This window comes from Bactrocera tryoni, chromosome 4, assembly GCF_016617805.1.
Source record: "Bactrocera tryoni isolate S06 chromosome 4, CSIRO_BtryS06_freeze2, whole genome shotgun sequence".
Lineage (NCBI taxonomy): Eukaryota > Metazoa > Arthropoda > Insecta > Diptera > Tephritidae > Bactrocera > Bactrocera tryoni.
The window spans coordinates 26,464,690-26,487,733 of NC_052502.1; the positions used below are offsets into that span (position 1 = coordinate 26,464,690).

The window sequence follows — 23,044 nt, forward strand, 5'->3', positions numbered from 1 at the left end:
ATCTTTTTTTATTAAAAAAAAAATCGGAAGGTTGTCTGCCATAACTCTATTTTAGTTTTACAGTGAAAGATTATAGCAAATTTTGGGTTTTTTCAATATTTTGTAATGATTTTTCAAGAAAATATAAAGCTTTTAATCTTTAAATCTATTTTAGTTCAGTAGTGCAAATTTACTAAAACGCTGGCTATATTTTTTCAGCACTAAATGTCACGAGTTAAAAGTGAGATACGTTAAATACAACTTTAGTATAGAACTATTCGACAAATGTGTCAAAAACCGGAAATTATTGCGGTTTTAGATTCTCTGAACAACACATGGATTAATTTGGCTAGAAATTACATATTTTTTAATTTTATTTGGGATATAAAATTATGACACGGTTTTAACGACTGCATTCAACATAAATATGTAACTTTAGAAAGAGCTAAGTTAATTTATTAAACATTATAAATGTTAGTTTTTATTATTGCTTTCAATACTTTTCCGCACAATTTTTGCCAATTAAACTATACTTCCTCCACTTCCTCCTTCCAGCAAATATAATTTTATAATATGAAATAAAACTATAGATAACTCAAGTTAATGATAGTTTAAGTAGTTAAAGTATGTATTTTTTATGCGATAGAAAAGTAAGGTTAGAAAATAAATGTTAGCGTGCAGTTAATATTAAAAGAAATATTTTCCTACAGCAAAAAATATCTTACTCAACAAAAAAATGCTGGTTTGCAACGAGAAATTCTTGACTGAAATCTAAATTGTGGCGAATACACCAGTTTGCTACTAGAATTGGCTCACTGTAATATAACTAGTCAGAGCAGACTAGTTCATAGCAAGCAGTTTCGCACTGAAACTAGTTCGGAAAAGACCAGGCTTTCGCCAATTATAAGTTAATTTCTCTTTAGGGATACTCTACTAACACAAACTGCCGTTTAGAAGAAAATGTGGCTTCAGCATGTAGACAGCTACCCTTTTATTCAACACTTAAAAGTACTCTATGCAGTTGAATAATGAGATTATGTTTAGATAATAATTAAAACGATAATGCTTGCGAACTAGACTAAAAACAAATCACAATGCGTTGTCAACACTTTTTCTGGCTTACTAGTTTCTATTTGTTTGTTTGTTTGCTATTTTTTCCAATATCTTTAACATATTTTATAATTACAATTTGTATTACATAAAAATCGTATTTAAATAATTAATGCTTGCGGAATGTTTTTTGTTTTTCAATTTCAAAATTAAATAACTTAATTTTTCACCGTTATTTACGACCTATGCACCGTACGCCACACACATGCAGCACGACTATGAAACGAATTTACGTGAATATACAAACTTTTGCTTATGTCTGCTCTATCAAGCTATTAGACACACGTATCGAGTTGAAATAAACGTTGCTAACTAAACGTTGTTGTTGTATTATTTGCGCAGATTTCGCCTGATTGCCTTCATAACACCGGATTCGTTAAAATTTCAGCCACTGCCAGCAAGCATTCGAGTTAAACTCTCATGCTCAGCTCAGCAGCTAGCAGCTGGCAGGCGCGCGGGCGTGTTTGGATGCGCTGTGTGCATATGGTAAACTTAACTTGCCGCCGCAACGTCGTCCTCAGCTGCCGCTTCATCCTCCAAGCCTAATACGGATTTATGCTTCTTGTACTCCGCATAACGTATGTGAGCGTATCTGCGTTTTGTTGCAAAAAAAATTTTTAAATTTTTGTAAAAATTAATAATTGATGCTTTTATGATTTTGAAAAATATATAAGCATTGCTACTTACTCGACATAATCGAAATCGATGTTGGAATGTTCCCCTTGTATGAGCGACCAGACGGTCCAGAGCATGTGCGCGGCCAACGCGAATTGGTTCACCTGCAAGTACAGACGTTCCACTTCGGCGTCGGTGATGTCGGAGCGTTGCAGATATTCCTGCAGATAGACACGTAACCAAGCAAGTTGAAAATCACGCTTGGGATAGCGTGAGAAGTCCGCCTCGTCAACGCCGGCAAATTCACAAAAATGATTTCCAATATCGAATGCCTGAAAATTGTAATCGGCATATTCGTAGTCAATGAAATTGACACGCTGCTCTGCTTCCAAGTAGACAATATTGGCCAGCAACAGATCGTTGTGGGCGAATACCACGGGGCTGCCCAGGCGCTCGAGCCGCCTGTATAGCGCGCTGAATTCGTCGCGTAAACGTTTTATGGGCAAGAAAGTTTCCTCAACTCTGTAATTGGGGGCGTGTGGGGTAGGTGGTTTCATGTGTGAGTGAAGGCAAAAAAAATTTGCGCAACGCACAGAGGGGAAGAGAAAAAATCAAGAAGAAAAGCGTTCAATTTAATTGCTTACAACTTTTGCAATATATTTTTTATATACTTATTTCTATATGTGTTCGTGTGTGTGTATGTGAGTCTGCTAAGCTAATAGTAATGAATGTCATTTACTTTGAATGAAGTGATTTTTTTTTTGTTGTACATATGCATACACATATGTAAGTACACCTCTTTTCATATAAATTTAGATCTAATGCAAACAAGTAATTAAAATTAAATTAATTTTTGTTTTTGTTATAAAATTGATTTATAAATATGTTAGAGGCAACAGAGAATGCTATCTAAAATGATTTGTGTTTTTAGTTCTAATAAAAGTAAGTAAAAAACATTACTAGTTTCATATGGAATCGAAAATCGAATGGTACGAATGAGCAGGCGATCGATCGAACGAACGAGTGAGCGGGTGTAGGCAAGCGAGCAAAGAAGACACAACGACAAATAGACGAAGAAGAAGTGCGAGCGACGAGTTTCGAGTAGGTAGATCCAATACGTGCGCCTGTTAGCAACTTATGGACGCTCAACGCGTGCCACGAGCAGTCCCACGAAGGAGCGCCAACGTACAAGCAAGCGATCAACGGCTGACGTTTAATAAGTTTTTTTAATGCATGCAGTTTCGTGCTTTTCTAAAGTGACACAGCCGTACGCAAACACAGACACGACAAATTTCGAATCAAACGCCATGTAACGCCACGTAACATGCAAAGACGTGTGACATTGAATTAAGAACGTTCCTACACCGCCACGCGACTCCAACACTCTCCATTGCCCATACCTCCTCTCGCTACATGCCCAATCGATTGTAAATCAACGCCCGCAACAACGTTCTTGCCGCAATATATATAGACGCCATTAGCCGCAGCTGAAGCCTGTATGGCCCGAGCCTTAGCCGTTTGGGTCGCCGCGTTGCCGCCGCCCCCATCCAAGTCCTTCATTGCATTCTAAACATTCTTTGGGTTGGGGTGGCCTATAAAATAATGAGTTTGGCATGTGACGAAATAAATTTCGTATTTCGACGGTGGCAATTACCTTTTGTGTTTCTCGGGATCACTAAAACGTTCAGGTACCAAATCGAAGAAACTTTGCGTCTTATGCCACAACATTGGCACCACTTCAGCAGCTGGCGTCTCCTGCACCTGCACGCGACGATGCATCTCGGCAATGCGTGTGGCTACCAAACGCCAAATCTTCGGCTCCAAAACACTAGTTGGCTTCAATGTTACACCAGGTACAAAATCGTAAACTAAACCATTTTTGAATGTTGCAAACAGTGTCGGCGCAAAACCGTACGTATGCAACAGCAGTATGTTGCGTGTCTCGGCTTTGCGATCGATCAGCAGATCGGTTTTATTACCATAGACACGCACCAGTGCTACATTGCTATCACTGATCGAACTGCTGTTGTTGTGACTTTCATCCTTCGTATTCACAGCACAGCTGGCATTATGACTATTATCTATGTCAAGTGCACTCGACGTAGTCACCTCTGAATCCAATGTATCCGTATCGCTGATATTGCCCGAGTCATTGTTGTCGTCCAACAGTGTGGACGATGCCAAAGTTGAGGGTGAGTTGGGCGTGTCATTGCCATATGCGCTGCCTGTGTCGATTTCATTGCCATTGTTGTTTGTTGTTGTTGCTGTGGTGGTGGTGGTTTGTGGAGGATTATAGAAGCAACCGACAAGCTTATTTGTGATGCCATCGGTGAATTTCTAGAATTGCACAAAAAAACAAATAATGATCATTATAAATTTGTATATGGAACGAATTCATTTGCCTCATTGTCGCTAACCATTCCGTGTGTATCATCCAATTGTGTGCCTAATAGGTGCCCACTAAATGATATGTATCATAACAATCATTGCTGGCGGGGCATGCACTTAAATACCATACATGTAGTTATGTGCATGTAGTACATTCCGTGACACCGAGCACTTGACATGATAACACTGTTTTGCTTTCCAAATTGATTAATCGGCTGTGTGCGCCTTTGGTTATGCTTTGCAGCATAAAAATTAATCCTTATGGTGCGCAGTGTACACCAACAAGTGGAAAATTGGTGAAATTAGTGTTTCATTGCAATGACCTTGTCCTCTTGCAGTGATGTAAATTGGTTTGCTTTACACAATTTGTTGGCCGACACTTACTGCCCGCAGCTGGTGTCAACCCCATCACACGATCACTATCCATGCCGCCATTGTTGATTTAAACTGAGTTTATCTCAACTCGCATTTCAATTAAATTAAGCCAATTTATAGTCACTTTATCACACTTACAACACACGTTACACAAACACACTAGAATTTTGTGAACATTTTTATAAACGAAAAGTAAATTTTGGTTAAGTGATGCTTTATCACTTTCAAAAATTCACCGCCGTGAATTTAATGCAATCATTTAATTTAGCAGAGTGCTGATTGTTCAGATAAAGTCTTTAGCCAATTAAAATAAATTTCACAAAACGACTGAGTCAATATGTTTGTTTAACAAATTGAGTCGAAGTGTTTGCTGTTCCAATCAATTATTCAATTTATTACTTTATATTTGACAGTCTTGATTTCTTGATGGACATTTCCGTGATGAAAAGTATTGACTGCAATCTAGTTTTGAGCAGGAAACAAAGAAGCCTTGATAAATAAAACTATTATGCTCTGAGGCAAAATGTTGCAAGAGTATAAAAACGTAAAGCAAGACCCTTAAGTATTAACCTTAAACATAATCTGATCCTCAGGAGGATAAGATTTCGTACTAAAAAATTTCTCATATGGTTTTGTGGTTCCTCGACTCGGTATTGTTTGTATAAGATAATAATAAGAAAATACACTCTAGTTCAGAAATTTTCTTCGATAAGGGCGAAATAGCAGCGGAACATGGTTGATTTCTTCGATACCGTTGCTTTCATTTTCATTTCAAAGGTGCTTTACAACCCTTACTTGGTCGGTAAATTGTGGAAAATATCGATAAAATAATGGAAATTGTGTCCGACATTTCTTCAATGTTTCAAATGCCCGGGAGCTAAACATTGAACAAAAAATCATTTAAATTAGCCTGGATGTATGTGGTCGTTGCATGGGTGCTGTCCGAATTAACCCAAAAACACTTCATGGATCTAATTTCTGATTTCAACTTGCAAAAGTTCGAAAGTGGGAGGAAAACGATTGCAGTCGCGGTGAGTCGGCTCAAACCTTGGGCAAACCAGGATTGATGGTTAGGAACGTTAGAAAGTGGGATTGGCTGGCCATCACCTATCTAATATGAGCTACACCCCTAAGTCCGAACTCTTAATTCGGACATATACTATCAAAACCTAGACTAGCTGAAGGAAGCAATCTCCCAGAAGCGGCCAGTTTTGGTCAAGAGGAATTGTATTCTATCAGGATGATACCAAGCCACAAACATCGATAGTTACACGCCAGAAGTTCTGAGAACTTGGTTGGGATACCCTTATGCAATCACTTTAATCATTCGGACCTGGCACCAAGTGATTACTACCTGTTACTGTCCATGGCGAATGATTTTGGTGGTGTAAATTTCACCGAAGGATGGAGTCATGTGTACAACTTCACGCAAGCGAAGAAAGGTTTCTGATCGCCATTCACTTGGGAATGGCCAGAAACGATTCTTTTACATATGGCTCAAACAGCTCACGAAAACCTCCGTTTGAAGACGAGCTAAAGTTAAAAACGCCTTCAGTGAAAAATTACCAACAGCCTCGGATGAGAGACCCCCCTTTCCATAACGACCATGGCAAACGCATTAAGGACTACGATTTGAGGGCATGCACCTGGAATGTCCGGTCCCTTAATTAGGAAGGTACCGCTGCCCGGCTGGTTGATGTCCTCCTTAGAGTGAAGGCTGACATAGCTGACGGGACAAGGACTGAGGCGAGTAGGTCCTTGTGGCATTTACTGCAGTGGTCATATAAAGGAACGCAAATTCGGTGTGCGATTCGTGATGGGAGAGAGGCTTCGCCGCCGAGGCCTGGGATTCAACCCGGTGGATATATTGGAACGTCTAGCCACAATTCGCATTAAATTGAAGTTCTTCGACATATCGCTGATTTGCGCCAACGCCCCGACGGAAGAGAAGGACAGTGTGACCAAAGATGCCTTCTTTTTTATCCTTTAACGCCAGGGTGGGCAGAGAAGGTATCTTTGACCCAACGATCGAGAAATTCAGCTTCCACGAGGAAACATCCTCAATGGGTTGAAGCTGATGACTTCGCCGGGGCCCGAAATATGGTTATCTGTAGTACTAGATTCCAGCATAAGAAAATTCATCAAGCTACCTGGCTGTCTCCGGATCCAAAAGCCACCAACCAGATCAATCATGTTTTGTTAGGCGAGAGACACATCTCCAGTGTTCTCGACGTGCGTACGCTCCGAGGTCCTAACATCGATTCGGACCACTATCTTGTTGCAGCCAAGATTCGCACCCGCCTCTGTGCAGCAAAAAACGCACGCCAACAAACACAAGGAAGTTCGACGTCGAGAAACTGCAATCACAACAGACAGCGCAACGGTTTTTTACTCGACTTGCATTCCTGCTTTCTGAGCGCACTCAGCAGCTGTATGAGATATACGACGACAATGACATATTTCAGCAAATTAAAAGGCAGAGGCTAGGTCAAGTCGTCCGAATGGTCGAAAACACTCCAGCTCTGAAAGTTTTCGACGCAGAGGAAGAGGTAGACCTCCACTCCTTTGGAAAGATCAGGCGGAGAAAGACCTGGCTTCGCTTGGAATCTCCAATCGGTGCCATATTGCAAAAAAGAGAAACGACTGGCGCGTTCGCCGGTAAAGAAAAATAAGAAACTTCACCTCAAGATAAGCTTATGAAAATCGACTCTGCCAGATTTTGGCAACGTAACCGGAACGAAACAGGAAGCGACATCTGTCAAATATTAAAATACGCACATTCTTATGGACACAGTTATGTAGTTGTGCAGCTGCCTCAATATCTGTGTTCCTAAGAACTTGTTTATTTTAATAATGGGTTGTCAAAAAAGTCTTGCGGTGTTTTTATTGAATTTTTTTTTTATTGCAATTGAAATGAATTTTTGACGACTCATGCCCAGCTCTTGACCGATGCTCCGGCTGCTACTATGCCGGTCTCTTTCGACCAATTCAGCGATTTTATCGCAATTTTCGACGACAGGCCTTCCGGAGCGTGGCGCATCTTCGACCACCTCTACACCAGAACGAAAACGTTGAAACCATCGTTGTGCGGTGGAAATGGAAACTGTATCGGGTCCATAAACTGCACAAATTTTATTGGCGTAGTAGTACTGTAAAATATGCCGTATTTTCTCTTTATTTTGCTCTTCTCACGAACGACTTAAAGGAAACGACAATTGATCAAACACGTGTTAGCGCGTGAAATGAGCTTTCCAAAAAGGTATAGCATGACCCGATGCGACGAATAAAACTAGAACTACACGCTTTCAGAGCCAACTAGCGAAAATAACGCAAGACTTTTTTGACAACCTATTATTTGACAGATGTCGCTTGCAGTCTGTCGCGCGCTATATGTTCGGCACTTCATTCTTTAAGTTTTCATATAAACATTGCAAGGAGTAATATTTGTTCTTATAAGTCATTGTAACTATATTAATATTGATATATACTATATGTATGTTATTTTACGAATTATCTGGATTTTGGCATTTCCGAGCTGTTAAACGCCATATCTCATTCTATAGCGGTAATTGCAATATTCCACATTATTTTCAAGTAATTTAGTATATTTTACTGGAATTATCTATTGTCATTTCAAGAATCGACTGTAATTAAATGCAATTTATCACTGAATCAAATTAACTGCACACAATAAAGATAATAAGTTTGCGTTAATTCAGAAAATTGTAATTAGTCACTTTGCGCATTCTAAGTAAATAATATAAGTAAACAGATTTATCAACCACTCATGAGTGGATCAATCTAGTTTGATATTTGGTTTGATTGAGGAAGTATAAATTATGGATGTCCTCAGATCGGCTATTATTCTAAACTTGGCAAAAAATATATAGTTTTTTAATTCAATACGACCACATTGGCTTTATACAAATAAAGCTATCATATTCTTCATAAGCGTAAGGTTTTTATCATCTTTTCGGGTCTGATCTTAAACGCTCTGATTATCTATTATTTAATGCTAAAGCAATTGGCAATCATGAAATAAAAAATCTCATATCAATGGATGGAATTGCAGAAGTATTAGTTTACTATATTGAACCAAGAATGCAGAAAAATCAAGGTAAATAAAATATTTACAGAACTTGATCAGGATGGAACGTTCGAAAAATTCTGAAAAACCTCAAATTTTCGACACAAAACTTGTCCGAGGCAGTTGAGACTATCAGTTGTATGGTTTAAAATGCTATTAAAATTCGACTCATCCTAAAAGACATAATTTTCATGGTCAAGTTCTTCTAAAAAGAAATATAATAATCACAAGATTAATGTGGGTAGTCTTAAATCCGCAAAAAGTAATATCTCTAAGGACTTAAGGCATATGGATAAAGGCAAGATAAGGGCTAATGAAAACATAGGCTTACAAATTTTGGATTATGCAGACAAAATCTTAATAAATTGTCGCGAATTATGTCGACGTAATTAACATAGAAATTATGATTATTTGTGTGGCTGCGTAAAACAGGCTAATACACACCGTAACTTTATTTGGAGTAAGTAAGCAAATGGAATTAAATGTTAGTTGATGGTGATAACAATAATCTCAGTAGCCTTGTTTATCTGGCAATCTGTTTTAGTGTGTAATAATATGAATCCACATTTATTATGTCTATATATTAGTTTCACACTTGTCTGTTGCTAACAATGCAATAATAATTAGCTACCATGTGACTGCATTTGCATTGTTTTATTTCTCTGGTAACATCAGAGACTGATAGATGTGCCTATATGCATGCTTGACTGAATGGTTCATATATTAAACCTACAAATTCCATTGCTAATAAATCGTGAGTGATTCCCATAAAACATAACAATGTGATTTATTGCCAAGATAATGAGAAATATTTACAAATGTCTGACAACAACTATTATTAAGTGAAGTCGTTATTTTGGAAAGTGGCGGTAAGAGCGTTATGAATTTGTATACCGTAGAAGACCGTAGCCATTATAATCATTTGTACTATAAATTTTTATAATGAAAAAAATCGCCTTTCAGAGCAGAAAATTTAGTGTTAATTTAATAGCAGCCACTTCTGCCTGCAGTAATTCTAAATCCTAAACCTAAGTTTGACGGAGAGCTTCTTTCTGACTCCACTTTTTACATGTTTCCGGTTAATGGTGATTTGTGGGCGTGGTTGTGGTCCGATTACGCTCATGCGAACTCGAAAGTTTTTGTACTAAAGAAGGAGATATCTCAATTTTTACTCAAGTTGCAGCTTGCACAGATAGAGGAACGGACAGACAGACAGTCAACCGGATTTCAACTTTCCTCGTCACCCTGATCACTTATATATATATAACCCTATATCTATCTCGCTTAGTTTTAGGTGATACGATACAACCTTTAGATGAACAAAACAATAATACTCTGTAGCAACTGGTTGCAAGAGTATAAAAAGTGAAGGATGGTGCTAGAAAATCGTCAGGCAAGTGTTGGAGAGATGGCAGAGGAGCTCGATATCTCTCCCGAGTCCGTTTGAATGATTTTAGTGGATATTTTGGGTATGAAATGCGTTCTTGCTCGACACATCTCGATAAAGCTGAATTTTCTTCAAACACAGAAATCTTTGGCCATGCTTGGTCGTGCGAATTCCGATTCCACATTCTTGTTGAGATAAACCGTTTTGTCAATTACTTATTATTTTATTTGTAAAGTCGGCTGAATAAGTATTTTCCGCTAATTTTTATGCTTAAACTCTAAATGCAACTGAACACTGACGACGTCAAAAATCTCTTTACAAAATGTCGCAATAATATTTGTAACGGTTTATTGCTAACGTCTTCAACGAATAACGTACTTTTAAAAAATCGTGCTACAATTTTTCCTAACAAATATTAGAGGGTGCTTTAGTTTTGTCCAATACTGTATGTATGTATATACATACATATATATGAAAATCTATGTGTATGTTTGTATACACACTAATTTTTAAATTGATATTTCACAGCTGTCTTTATCTTATCATGTGAATTGCGAAATTTCGCGTGATTTTCGAATAATTCAGTATATATTGCTGCAATTATCTATTTATCTATCTATAAGTATATACATACATATATCATGAGTAATCAATTGCAAAATATCACTGAATGAATAGGGAATAAATAAAAATAGATAAGTTTACGTTAATTCAGAATGCTTTTGGTACCAAAATTCCTACACCTTAAACTCAACCAATTTCTTTCGGCAGGAGATAATACTGTATAGGATGGACGAGAAATTAATTTAAACTTAAAAAATCATGCTTAGGAAAGGTTGGGTTAAAAGGTCGATCCTCACCGAGATATCACTTGGACAGCGTATATTCTAGTCCAATAGAAGCGCTTTGAACCAATCACGAAGGTTTGAGGCGGCTTGTGTCAGTTTCGCCTTTGCCTCCACATTGCAAAATGTGGACAATGGAGAAGAAAATACCAGGAAGTTACCACCTCACCTTCTTTCATACAACTTTCGACAGTTTGGGTCCGACTGGATTGCAAGCCTTACAGCATGAATGCCTATTGGACAATGTCTAGTAACAACCCCTATGCTCAGTAGATCTCTCAGTCGCGCAATAGCTGATAGACAACCAACGTTTGTCCAGCGCACGCGAAGTCCATAGACCGAGGATGGACTAGTGCTTGAGAGCAAGATGACAACGCGAATCCAACTCATACTCATTACGTGGTAAGCAGGGTAAGGGTGCCCCCTGCAGCTAGCTCATCGGATTCCGTTAGGACCAAGCGAGTCTGATATTAAAGTATTGGATAGTCTTTTCGTTGTATATCTCCAGTGTTACCAATCACATTGTGGAAGTTGAAAAAAAGTTACAGCTGTTCAAAAATGAGTGAAAATAATGAAGAAACTCGCTATATTTTGAAATTTCTGCATCAAAAAGGTAAGAATGTCACACATGAAATTTGTGAAGTTTACGGAGACGACGCTGTATCAGTACGGAAATTCCGATGTGAAAGATGCACCTCGCTCTGGTCGACCTATCGTTGAAAAAGTCGATGAAATTATGGAAAAGATTGACCAGCACCATCACATAAGCAGCCATGACAACCTAAGGAACTTAACATTCATCATTTAAAAAAAGGCTGGTTACAAAAAGAAACTTGATATTTGGGTACCACATGAATTATCTGTGAAAAATTTAATGGACCGAATGCTGAAACGAAATGAAATCGAACCATTTCTAAAGCGAATGATAACAGGAGACGAAACATGGATCAAATACGACAATAAATCCAAACGTGGTGAAGATCAACAAATGGTCAAAAAGCCAGGATTAACGCCTCGAAAGGTTATGCTGAGTGTTTGGTGCGATTGGAAAACATTCATCCACTATGAGCTGCTCCAGCCTGGTCGAACGATTAATTCTACATTTTACAACAACTGATGAGATTTAAGCAAGCAAACGAAATAAACGACCAGAACTGATCAACAGAAAGTGCTTCGTCTTCCATCAGGACAACGCTAGACAACACACATCTTTGGTGACCCGGCAAAAACTGGGAGAGCTTGGCTGGAAGTTTTGATGCATCCACCATATAGCCCTGATCTTGCACTATCGGACTACCATTTATTTCTGTTAATGCATAACTCCCTTAATGGACTAAAGTTAACTGCAAGAGAAGCCTGTGAAAATTACTTGTCGCAGTTTTTCGCCGAAAAACCAGAAAATTTTTACACTGATGGTATAATGTCTCTAGTGGAAAATGGTAAAAAGTGGTCGACCAAAATGTTACATACATATGTATTTGGTTAAATAAAGTTAATTATAAAATTTAAAAAAATAAGTTGAAGTTTGATTAGAAATACGAAAAGACTTTTTTTAACTACCCAATATTTATTAACTGCACCAGATAATTATGAATCTCTTTTGAACTAGTGTGAATATATGTATGTATGTATGTATATTTATATTTCAGTCTGCAATATATGGATACATATACAATTGACCATGCCCATACCCACACATTTTTGTAGTGCAATAGTCAAGTATCTATTCTTGGCTGCCAACCCACGTTGACGCCGTACTCAATGATGAATGCAGAGGGTGAGAGTAGTATTGTAGTAGAGAAGAGAAGAGAAGAGCAATTTGGAATAGCTTAAGAATGAATAATCTGCGGTGAGGTATCAGTAGAAAAATCAACAAAGAACCAATGAAAGAGAAATCTTGTCACCACTACGCACACACCCACAAATGTAACAGTGAATCAAAGTTTCTACGTAGAAGATAATGACGAAATAATACAAAGTCACTAATTCCACCTCCCGGTTTTTTATAAAATCAAATAATAACAACAATTGTACAAACAATACTCAAATATATACTAATCACGCACACAAACACATATAGACGTAAACAAAAATAAAACTTCAGTGATTCGTGAGCGGCGCGTTCGCCGTTTTTTTTTTTCATTTTTCGTGAACGACGTGTTCCCACGTAATAGGTGAAGAGCATTGCGTGTTAAAAGACGTAGGCAACAGCAAAAAAACAGCAAAGCGGATTCTTCGCGGATCAGCAGTCCCGGTCCAAAGATCAAAAATGCGCCATATACATATTTTATAATATACATATACTATAAATACATATACTATAAATACATATGTATATATGGTATTATATACTAAGTGACAATACAAAAAATGACAAAAGTATAAAAATAAAAGCATATTTTTTGGGGGTCTTTGATATGTACACATCCATATATGTATGTAAGTAAATATGAGTAACAAACTGGTGCTAATAAGCACTTATCGCTTGTACATACATATATACTATATGTATGGTATGTACCTATAAATTCTTAAAGCTTAAGGTCTTATGACAAAATTGCAATAATTCACCGGCTATTTTTTTCCATTTTTGTTTTTGTTGCATTTTTCTTAGCCAGCTATTTATATGATAATAGGAAATGAAAGGCAAAACCGGTCTATCTATCTCTAAAACCGGTACAAGAAAGCGTGCAAAAATAAATAAATGTAGGCGTATAACCTAGTATGTATGTATATATGTACGTATGTATGTATGTATGTATGCATTGTTTACTTTATACATTTGTGCGTGTAAATGTCCAGATTACAGAATTTGTTTATTTACCTTTCAAACACAAGTCACGCAAATCAAATTTGTACACCAACAAAAAGTTAACAGTTAATAATTAGTAAATCTCTGTGAACAATAGCAATAAAGTATAAATGAGTTCAGGGACAGGAAATATGTATGTATGCATGTATGTATGTATGTAAATATGTATGTAGTATTATGGGTACTAAAAACATAAACAAATAAAAATCTAAACAAGTTTTGTCGGAAATATGAAATTTATAGCATTGAAAGGGTTTATAATTCAAGTCGTGGGCAATTAACCTATAAAGACAAGAAAACTCATTAGCTTCAGCTGTAGCGCAGCTATAAGACCCTTCATAAAAGTGTACAAAAATATATAAAAAAAGGGTATAAATCTAATCAATAAACTGTGTGCACTTTCGTAAAGGTATCTTGTCAATTAAAAAAATTCCATACAAGGGATTCATTTTGATAGATCAGTTTGTATGTCAGCTATATGCTATAGTGGTCCGATCTAAACAATTTGTTCGGAAATCATAGCGCTGCCTTGGAAAACAAACAATGCCGAATTTCATAGAGATAAGATTTTGGGCGGTCCGTTTGTACCGATATCAGCGATTTCGATCGATTGCGTATATAGAAACAGATAGACTGACGAACATGGCTAAGTCGACTCAGCTCGTCCAGCTGATGTTGTTGTTGTAGCGGAAGAATTCAGCCGAGTTGACAGTACTTGACCGGGTTCGTTCCGGTTACGTAGACCCGACTATCGTGGGAACAGAATCGTCCAAATCATAATTTTATATGTACTCAATAAGGTCTCCGATGTTTCTTCTGCGTGTTACAAACTTTGTGGCAAACTTAATGTAGCCAGTTCACGATATTAAAATGGATTTATTCTTTATATAGGACCTAGTCTAAGATATAAGCAAGTGTTTGGTGGCAATATATGTACATACACACAATATGCCAAAAGAAACTCATACGAAATTCAGCGTAACCAAAACAGGTCCGGATTTATAGCCGGCAAAGGCTTGTTTCAAATTATTTGATAATTTTTTTCTGTCGTTACAACAACAACATTAAACCAAGATAACATTCTTGAAAAATTCATTGATATCGCTCTCATATAGACCGATTTATAAAAAATAAAATTAAGAGAAGAAGAACAATAACTTAAAATATAAATTCAAATAAACGAGGGGTTCAAAACGGACGTATGTATATAGGAAGAGAATGCAGCCATTGTCCAATTTCCATCCGCCAGCACTAAGAGAGTATGAGGAGTCTTACTGAAGGAAGGTAATATTTTAAGGATTTTTTATTTTGTATTTTTTATTAAATGAAAAATATTTCAAGAATAAAAGTCGGTTGAGCCAATATTGACAAAGTTACGAGCATATTTATACTTGTCTTATGCAGGGCTTTCACAGATTTTTTAGTTCAAAATACTCGTATTACAGCATTTTCAAATAAATTACATTTTCAAAGTACTGCACCGTTGCTGTTTGGTATTATTATTTCTACAAAAAAATTTAATTTCGAAAAATCTTCTCGGAATTATCTTGGGAAACTATTGCAGTATAAAGTAACCTGGAAATTCATCTTAATATTAGGTATATGGGGGCTAAGGGAAGTATTGACCCGATTCAAATCATTTGTAATACATAGACCTAGGGGCTTGAACAGTTTTAATTCGATTTAGGCAATATTTAGTTATAGGGTGGCACACCTCAAAAGGACTATTCGTGCATTTGTATACTAGGAAAGTGAAAGTTTTGTGTTTTCGCTCATTTTCGCACAATATTGGTATGTCAAAAAATGCTATGTGCTGAATTTAGATGTCGAGCAAGTCCCGAGATATGTGATTTCACCTAAAAGTGGGCGGTGCCACACCCATCGTTCAATTTCGACTCCGTCTGCTCTCTCATACCATCTCGGGGTAAAATTTAATATTGCTGGCGTATTTAGTTATTGATTTGTCGCCCTTTTAGTAGTTTTTACAGTACAGTTATATGGGGAGTGAGTGAGATAATCATCCGATTTCATCCATTTCTACACAGTCGGTAGAAGTTCCTACAATATTTGTGCTAGGCGAATTTGGTTGGTTGTAGCTTTAGTAGTTTAGGAGATATGTACATTAAACTTATTAGAGGGCGGGGCCAAGCCTATTTATTTTAATTTTTTTGCCCTCAGGTGCCTCTTGCTACTGGGATTCCCTGGGAAATAAATTACTACTTACATAATTATGGCAATTATAATGTTTAATACATGCAGTTGTTTTAATTAGCCCTTATCTCGAGTTAATACTAAAAAAGGCAAATAGAACTTTTAGCACTTACTGATACCATAACTAAACTAAAACTTTAAGCCTTTTTGGTGCTGTATTCGACTGCATTTTATAGCTTGGGCAAACAAAGAAGGTAACTTAGCGCACAATATTTGCAAAGAACGCAATTAAATGATAAATAATAAATAACTCATTTAAGGCATCTAATAAACGTTGAAATACAAAAACAAATGCATTGTTGCTAAAAACAATACGAAATTAGTACTTTAAAATTAATCAGTAAATGCTTTTTTCCAACATAGTTCGGGGTAGACGTCAAATAATAAACACTCTTATCATAAGGAGAGCTTATTTGATTACAAAGAGATTAATAATAAAACAGTTAATGTACGTGTGCCTTATATGTAATACATATATGTATAAAGATTATTTACACATATACACATATGGTATGTATGTATGTATGTACATATTTCAGAGCAATATTTTACTATGTGAATCGGTCATACGTGTGGCGTCAATGAGCTAGCAACTCAACAATTCATAAAAAATACACTAAAACACTTGTTTTTTATCAATGAGTTAGAAAGTATGTCGATAATGAACATGTGTATGTACTCAGCCACGCGCTTGTCTTTCTTTTTAGCTCCCACACGGATTCTATTAATTTGTATAGATTTTGGTTTTTTTTTCGTTAGAGTTCCAGGGTAAGTTTCCATTTTCCTAAAGTGTAAATACTTGGCATACGTGTTGTTGTAAGGAAAAATATTGAATTACCATTTGATGGCTGATACTTCATTGTTATTGATTAATGGAATATTAATCACAAATTTAGTATATATGACTGTGAAAAATAAGCAGAACCCTATACCCGTGCATTTTGTCTAACAGATTCGACTACCCCATTTGCTTTCCTTGGAAAAGATATAAGTACAAAACTGCGGTTTGACATCTTCAAGTACACACATAGATATGTACATACATATGTATGTACGCAAAGGTAAGTGGCATCAACGACTATAACGAAAAGAAGTAACATCTTATTAATATTTATTTAAGAAGCATACTCATAGGGGCTATGCCAATAAAGAAGAAAAAGAACTCATAGGGACACAATCCTCTATTTTATTAATATAAACAAAGCACTTCCAAATTCCTATGTCAATCAGTTAAAAACATTCATAGTTTACATCCGTTTTATGACAGGGTCTAAAGTGAGTATTTGTCTGGTAATTCCCAGTTCAGCCAACGTGATATGAAAAAATTCAATTACTACTTTATTTTCGAACAATTTTTCAGTAAAAAAGTTTAAGTTTATATTCAGCTGCACCGAAGCTATAATACCCTTCACGGGTGCATTTATTATAAAATAAAAGGGTATATATAGATTTTTATTTTGACTTTAAACGGTCTATTTTCATTTCATTTTTCATACAAAAACTTCAATTTTGATCGGACCGTTTATATGTTCCGATATCGTATATATGAACCCAACGTAAAAACGTCTAAAAGCCAAGCGTACATAAGTCTATGCATGTAAGTATGAATGTGTCTGAGTGATAACACCTAAGGTCACTACATATTTGTATGGCTGATAAGATTGATAACGGCGCTTGTGCTTCCAAATACTATAAAAAATTTAGTGGAATTAATTTTTCAGTTCATCACAGATTCTTAAATTCCCGCTCATTAATATCAATAACGTTTGTGATTAAGATCTGTTTTCTTTTTTTAAGTGTGTGTAGTACTCGTATATCAACAATGCAACGTAAATGCAAAGTTATATAAACAACTATTCCATCTAATTTGCATGAAAATTTATTTAGAAATTATGAAAAAGTATCAAGTAAGTTAAAATGCCCGACATTTAGATATTTCAAAAGTCTGTTTATGCAGGTGCAGCTTTTCATAAAAATAAACATTTAAATATACTACAAAACGGCAGGTACACTCAATAAACAATGTGAGAGGAATGTGTAATTTAAAAAACAAATAATTAAACAAGATTAAACGTGAACTTCGGTTGCAACAAAGCTAAAATACCTATCACAAATAAAAATAGTCTATAACAAATAAGGAAAAGCTAAGTTCAGGTATAACCGTACCTTTCATACTCTTGCAATTGAAAGGATTGAAGCTAGGGAAGTAGAGCGGGTTTTCACCCGATTTTATTCACTCAGTCAGCTATGGGTACTTCAGTATAAATATTCGATACCTAGGGGCTAGAACAGTTTTTGTTAGATTTGGACAATGTTTGGACATAAGGTGGGATACTCTAAAGGCAAAGGCAAAGTTTTATCACGTTATATTAATTGCTTCTTGAATTGTATATTCGAATGAAGAGATTCAGATGGAATTTAAAATGGCCATGTCCGATTTCGCACACTGTGACATAAAAACGTCAGAGAAATGCTACATACCAAACTTGGTTGAAATCGGTCGCACGGGTCTTAAGATACGGTTCCACTATTATACCATCTTTCGTGTAAAATTTAATGTATGGCGTATTAGTTATTAATTTATCGCATTTTAAAATAGTACCGTTACGATTTTGATCAATCAGTTTGTATGGCAGCTGTATACTATAATGATCCGATCTAAAAACATTATTCAGATATTGTAGCATTACTTCGGATAATAATCAATGCCAAATTTTGTGAAGATATCTCGTCAAATAAAAAAGTTTTCAATACAAGAACATGATTTTGATTGTTCAATTTGTATGGCAGCTATACGCTATAGTAGTCCGATAGCGGTGGTTCCGACAAATGAGTAGCTTCTTGGGGAGAAAAGGAGGTATGCCAAATTTCAGATCGATAGCCCAAAAACTGAGGGACAATTTTGCGCATATACTGACAGACGGACTTTGCTAAATCAACTTAGCTCGTCTGCCAACTCATATATAGTACATACATATGTATATATACATATTTTAAAGGGGGTCATACGTTTCCTTTTGGATGTAACATACTCGTACTTCGTGACAAACTTAATATATCCTGTTCAGAATATAAAAAATGTATGTATATGCGTTGAAATTTTCAGAAATAATATTGCAAAATATTAAGGGCAAGGCAATTCACGAGCAGACAGGTAGTAAATTTACACTTTTTACAACCTTTACAGCAACAGAATATGCTATGTAAAGGTAGATATTTAAAACACATATGCACAATAAACGAAATTGCTTTTAATATAAATTTCGAGAACCTTTAAAGAGATAATAATGCTATAAGGCACAATATTCATAACCCAACACAAACCCCCGTATTTATATATACACATACAGTCCAAGCAACAGTAACTACATACATACAATTTATGTATAACTATTTATTGTAAAACGATGTGATGTTCATTATACTACAAGCGACAAGAATCCGGTTAAGCTGAAACAAAAAAGTCTTTACTACAGACATGATGATGGATGATAAGCACGAATTATACAATATATCTCATACTTTCATATGTATTATGTATGAACACACATAATTATAATTAGCGCTATGTGCATACGCACATACTATATAATATATGTACTTCCTTAAAAAAGTAAAAGTTTTAGTTCCTGTGTCGCTAACATCAAAAAAACAAAAGGTTGCTATAACGTCAACTAAATATAGTAAATACTTGTAATTGCACAAACATAATTACTTATATACAGTGAAGAAGAGAGGGGGAGACTGCGGACAGTTCCTCCCGCCAACGGAATTCTTAGAGTAGCCGTCTGCTACAATGTTTTGCAGTTTTTTTTCTCCAACAATTTACTACACTCATTCCTCGACCCCGGATTAGAACAGATAGCTAATGCATGCATATTATGTACACGCAAAGTCTTCGAAGCTGTTAAGCGGCATGATGGAAATTTCCACACTCTGTTTGATTGACATAATACAAATATTTTCACATCTGACAGAGTCAATAGGAAAAATTGTATTTTATTGCAGAAAACAAGGTTTCAGATTGAGGTACATACACATGTGTACTTTTAGGCACATTGAGCTGGTAAATATTTGGTTTGGGCTGGCATACATAACCATTTTTAACCGATAACGGCCGCTAACAGTGGCAAATTCCAATTTGGATGCAAATAATAATGAATTCGATGTATGTATACATTTTAATAGGTATTCAGTACTCACTTTAAATTGTACATGGCTAATATTCCACTGTGGTCTTATCACTTTCAGCACCTCTTTGGCACCGCTAATTACGTCGTCGCCAATGTGTATGGGTACAAAAACTGGAGTTACAGAGCTCCCGTTGGTGATATCGCTATGCTGTTGTTGTTTAGAGTTCAATGCACCATTTGATGAATGCAACTTTTGACCAACACCGGCACCTATTGCTGTTGCCGACGAACCATTGTGCGCTACTTTCGGACGAAAAACACTACCAGTCGTTGCAGTGGTGTTCTCCTTGTAACTGTTGAATTTGGTTTCTGTGCCCATACTAATTTGCCGCACTCGTGAATTATTAGAAATTTAGGTACTTGTTTTATTTCAATAATCTTTATGTGTGTATCACTTTTGCCACTTTTTGCTGATTTGTAGCAGGAATTTGTAATGTTTATTTACAAATATGTATGTATATTGTATAGTTTACGACGACAACAATTATATTTTGTAATAACTTTAACAAAACTGTGTAGTATTTAAATGATGAATGATATATTTCTTTATTTTTCTTAATTTTTTGATTATATGCACATTTGTTTACATACGCTGTATGGTTTGATTGGCTTAAATTTGTAGATATTTTTTTCCGGTTTTGTTTATATTACAAATTCAACACTCTCTTGTTGACGTTTTGTGCTTTGGCTATTTTTACGGCTGATTGGACAGCTGTAGCAAATTTTGCTCTTTTTTATGTGGGTAACGTTCTCCTTACCGGTAGCAGGAGAAACGTTTCTCGTTCTCCTCCGTTACACCTCTAAAACCGATCAGCTGATTTTTCTCCTTTCCCTTATAGGTGTACTCCTCACCGCATTATTTAAAAAATCTCAACTTATCTCTTACAACGTTTTGCGCGCGAGGATTATATTTGTGAGCGCGTAAGAATTATTTCAACTATATTGTCTATTTTACTTTCAAATTCCTTCACTATACCACGTTTCTTACTATGCGCTCTTTGGCCGACGTTGTGTTGTTCGTTATTTTGTTGTTGTAGCGCTCCTCTCGTCGTCACGACTATTCGTTTTTGTTTTTGCTTTTGCCTTTATGACGGGCTTCCGATTTGATTCTATTTTTATCGATTTTTCTCGTAATGGATTTCGTTTGCTAATTTTTTCTTCTCTTCCTTTTGCACTGTGTTCGGTTTTTGTCCTATCCTTTGTACAAAAAATTTAAATTCCTGTTTCTCCTTAACAACTGTATGCGTGAAATACACTTTCTAGCAGGATTTGCTTATCCTTCCGTATTTAACACAAGTTAATTCAATTCCTTTTTATACAGCGAACAAACTTTTTTCTTTGCTAAATGCAATCAGAACTCGAATAAATGCTAAATATTTATCACTTTGAATTTAAGCACACCCAATTCTGGTCAAATCTCTTTACAAACTGAACGAGTGAGTGCCGCGCACAAAACACTGTCACTCGCATGGTCTGCTATCGGCGTTTTGCCCTGTGTGGTGAAATACCAGTTTTAACGCTACCGGACTACAAAACCCATTGCTGTGGTGAATATTAAATAGATATTTGAATTTGTCAAATTGTGTTCCTCACTAATTCTATTCGAAAGATGTTTTAAAAAACCAATTTAATTTAATAAAATTAAATAAAAAAATTATATTGAAAAAATGAAAAATAATAATAAATTAAAAAAAAATAATAATAATTTAAAAATTAAATTGCTAATATTTCTTCATAATTGTAGGGATTCATATTGAGAAAATAATGTAAAATATAATTACTAATATACTAATATATCTTGCTAACGTTTTTTATGCATATTTAATTAAATAAAACCATAATCGTTTGCAGTAATAACTGATTTATTTATTTTTTGTTTTTTTCACTTACGTACATACATACATGTAACACACTTTTAAAAATCTGAATAATTATATTCCTTTAATTTTCAATATTAAGTATTTTTTTATTTTGTAAATAATTATGTACTTATCAGTGTATAATTTGTAATAAAGTGTAAGTAAATAAGTTTTCATATTCAGTGCTACACTTTTAAGTGTGTGTGTTGTAAAATAACACATTTTTGTACAGAACGTCTTTTATTTGTATATAACCAATGCATAAATGTATTAGATAATTATCATAAGATGATATTATTTCAATAACAGCCATTTGTGTGTGTAATGTCGAAATAGGAAAAAGTGAGAAAAATATATAATGCTTTTTGCTTTAGCAAATCTCTTTATAAATAGTCAAAAATCAATCATATAATATACATGTGTATGTGCGTCCAACTGTAACTGTAGTGTAATTATCAAAATTTATTAATGCAACAACAACAACTATTTCTCTTTTATTTTCAAACATCTATGCATTGGTTAGCAAAATTTCGCAAAATATTTAGTTGCTATAAATATTTCTTAAACAATATGCAATAAAATTTAGTGTGCGAATTTTTCAACATTTTCCATTTTAATTTATTTTTATATATAAATGTGTGTGTGCTCATATGAAGCGAATTTCAAAATTCAATTACATTGTGGAAACCGTTGCTTATTAATTAAAACAAAAATAAAAACAATTACAAATACATTTGTCTATTCTAACCTACAAAAAATTATTATTAATATTTCTTGTTTTCATTACATGTATTCACTGTTTTTTATGCACTATATATATTTATATATTATGTGTATAATGTATAATTATATTATATTATATAGGATATCATTATTTAGCTAAACAACAAAATTTGCTCGTTTTAACAATCATTTGCATTCTCGTACACACATATTTTCATTTTCAAATATTTATACATATATCTACTATATACAATACTAACAATGCAATAATTAGTCTTTTAACAGAGTTATTACACACTATTAATTGGCCTATTTTATATACATTGTATATATGTATGTTTACATGTTTGTATGTATGTATGGGTGTAAGTTTATTCAACATATAATATTGGCACATTTATATTTTGTTTTAACGTTTATCTAACCTAAATATTTACAACGCTTTTTACTAATGAAATAT

At 35.2% G+C, this 23,044-nt stretch overlaps 1 protein-coding gene across 1 annotated transcript; it reads right to left on the reverse strand.

The window, feature by feature from the left end:
• Positions 1–1,179: 1,179 nt before the first annotated feature.
• On the reverse strand, positions 1,180–21,436 carry LOC120773938 (ethanolamine kinase). Its single transcript, XM_040103150.1, has 4 exons — positions 20,013–21,436; positions 3,359–4,041; positions 1,777–2,226; positions 1,180–1,681 (listed from the first exon to the last, which is right to left on the reverse strand). Exons 1-4 carry the CDS (start codon positions 20,319–20,321, stop codon positions 1,582–1,584), a joined length of 1,542 nt encoding a protein of 513 aa, XP_039959084.1. The 5' UTR covers positions 20,322–21,436; the 3' UTR covers positions 1,180–1,581.
• Positions 21,437–23,044: the final 1,608 nt, after the last annotated feature.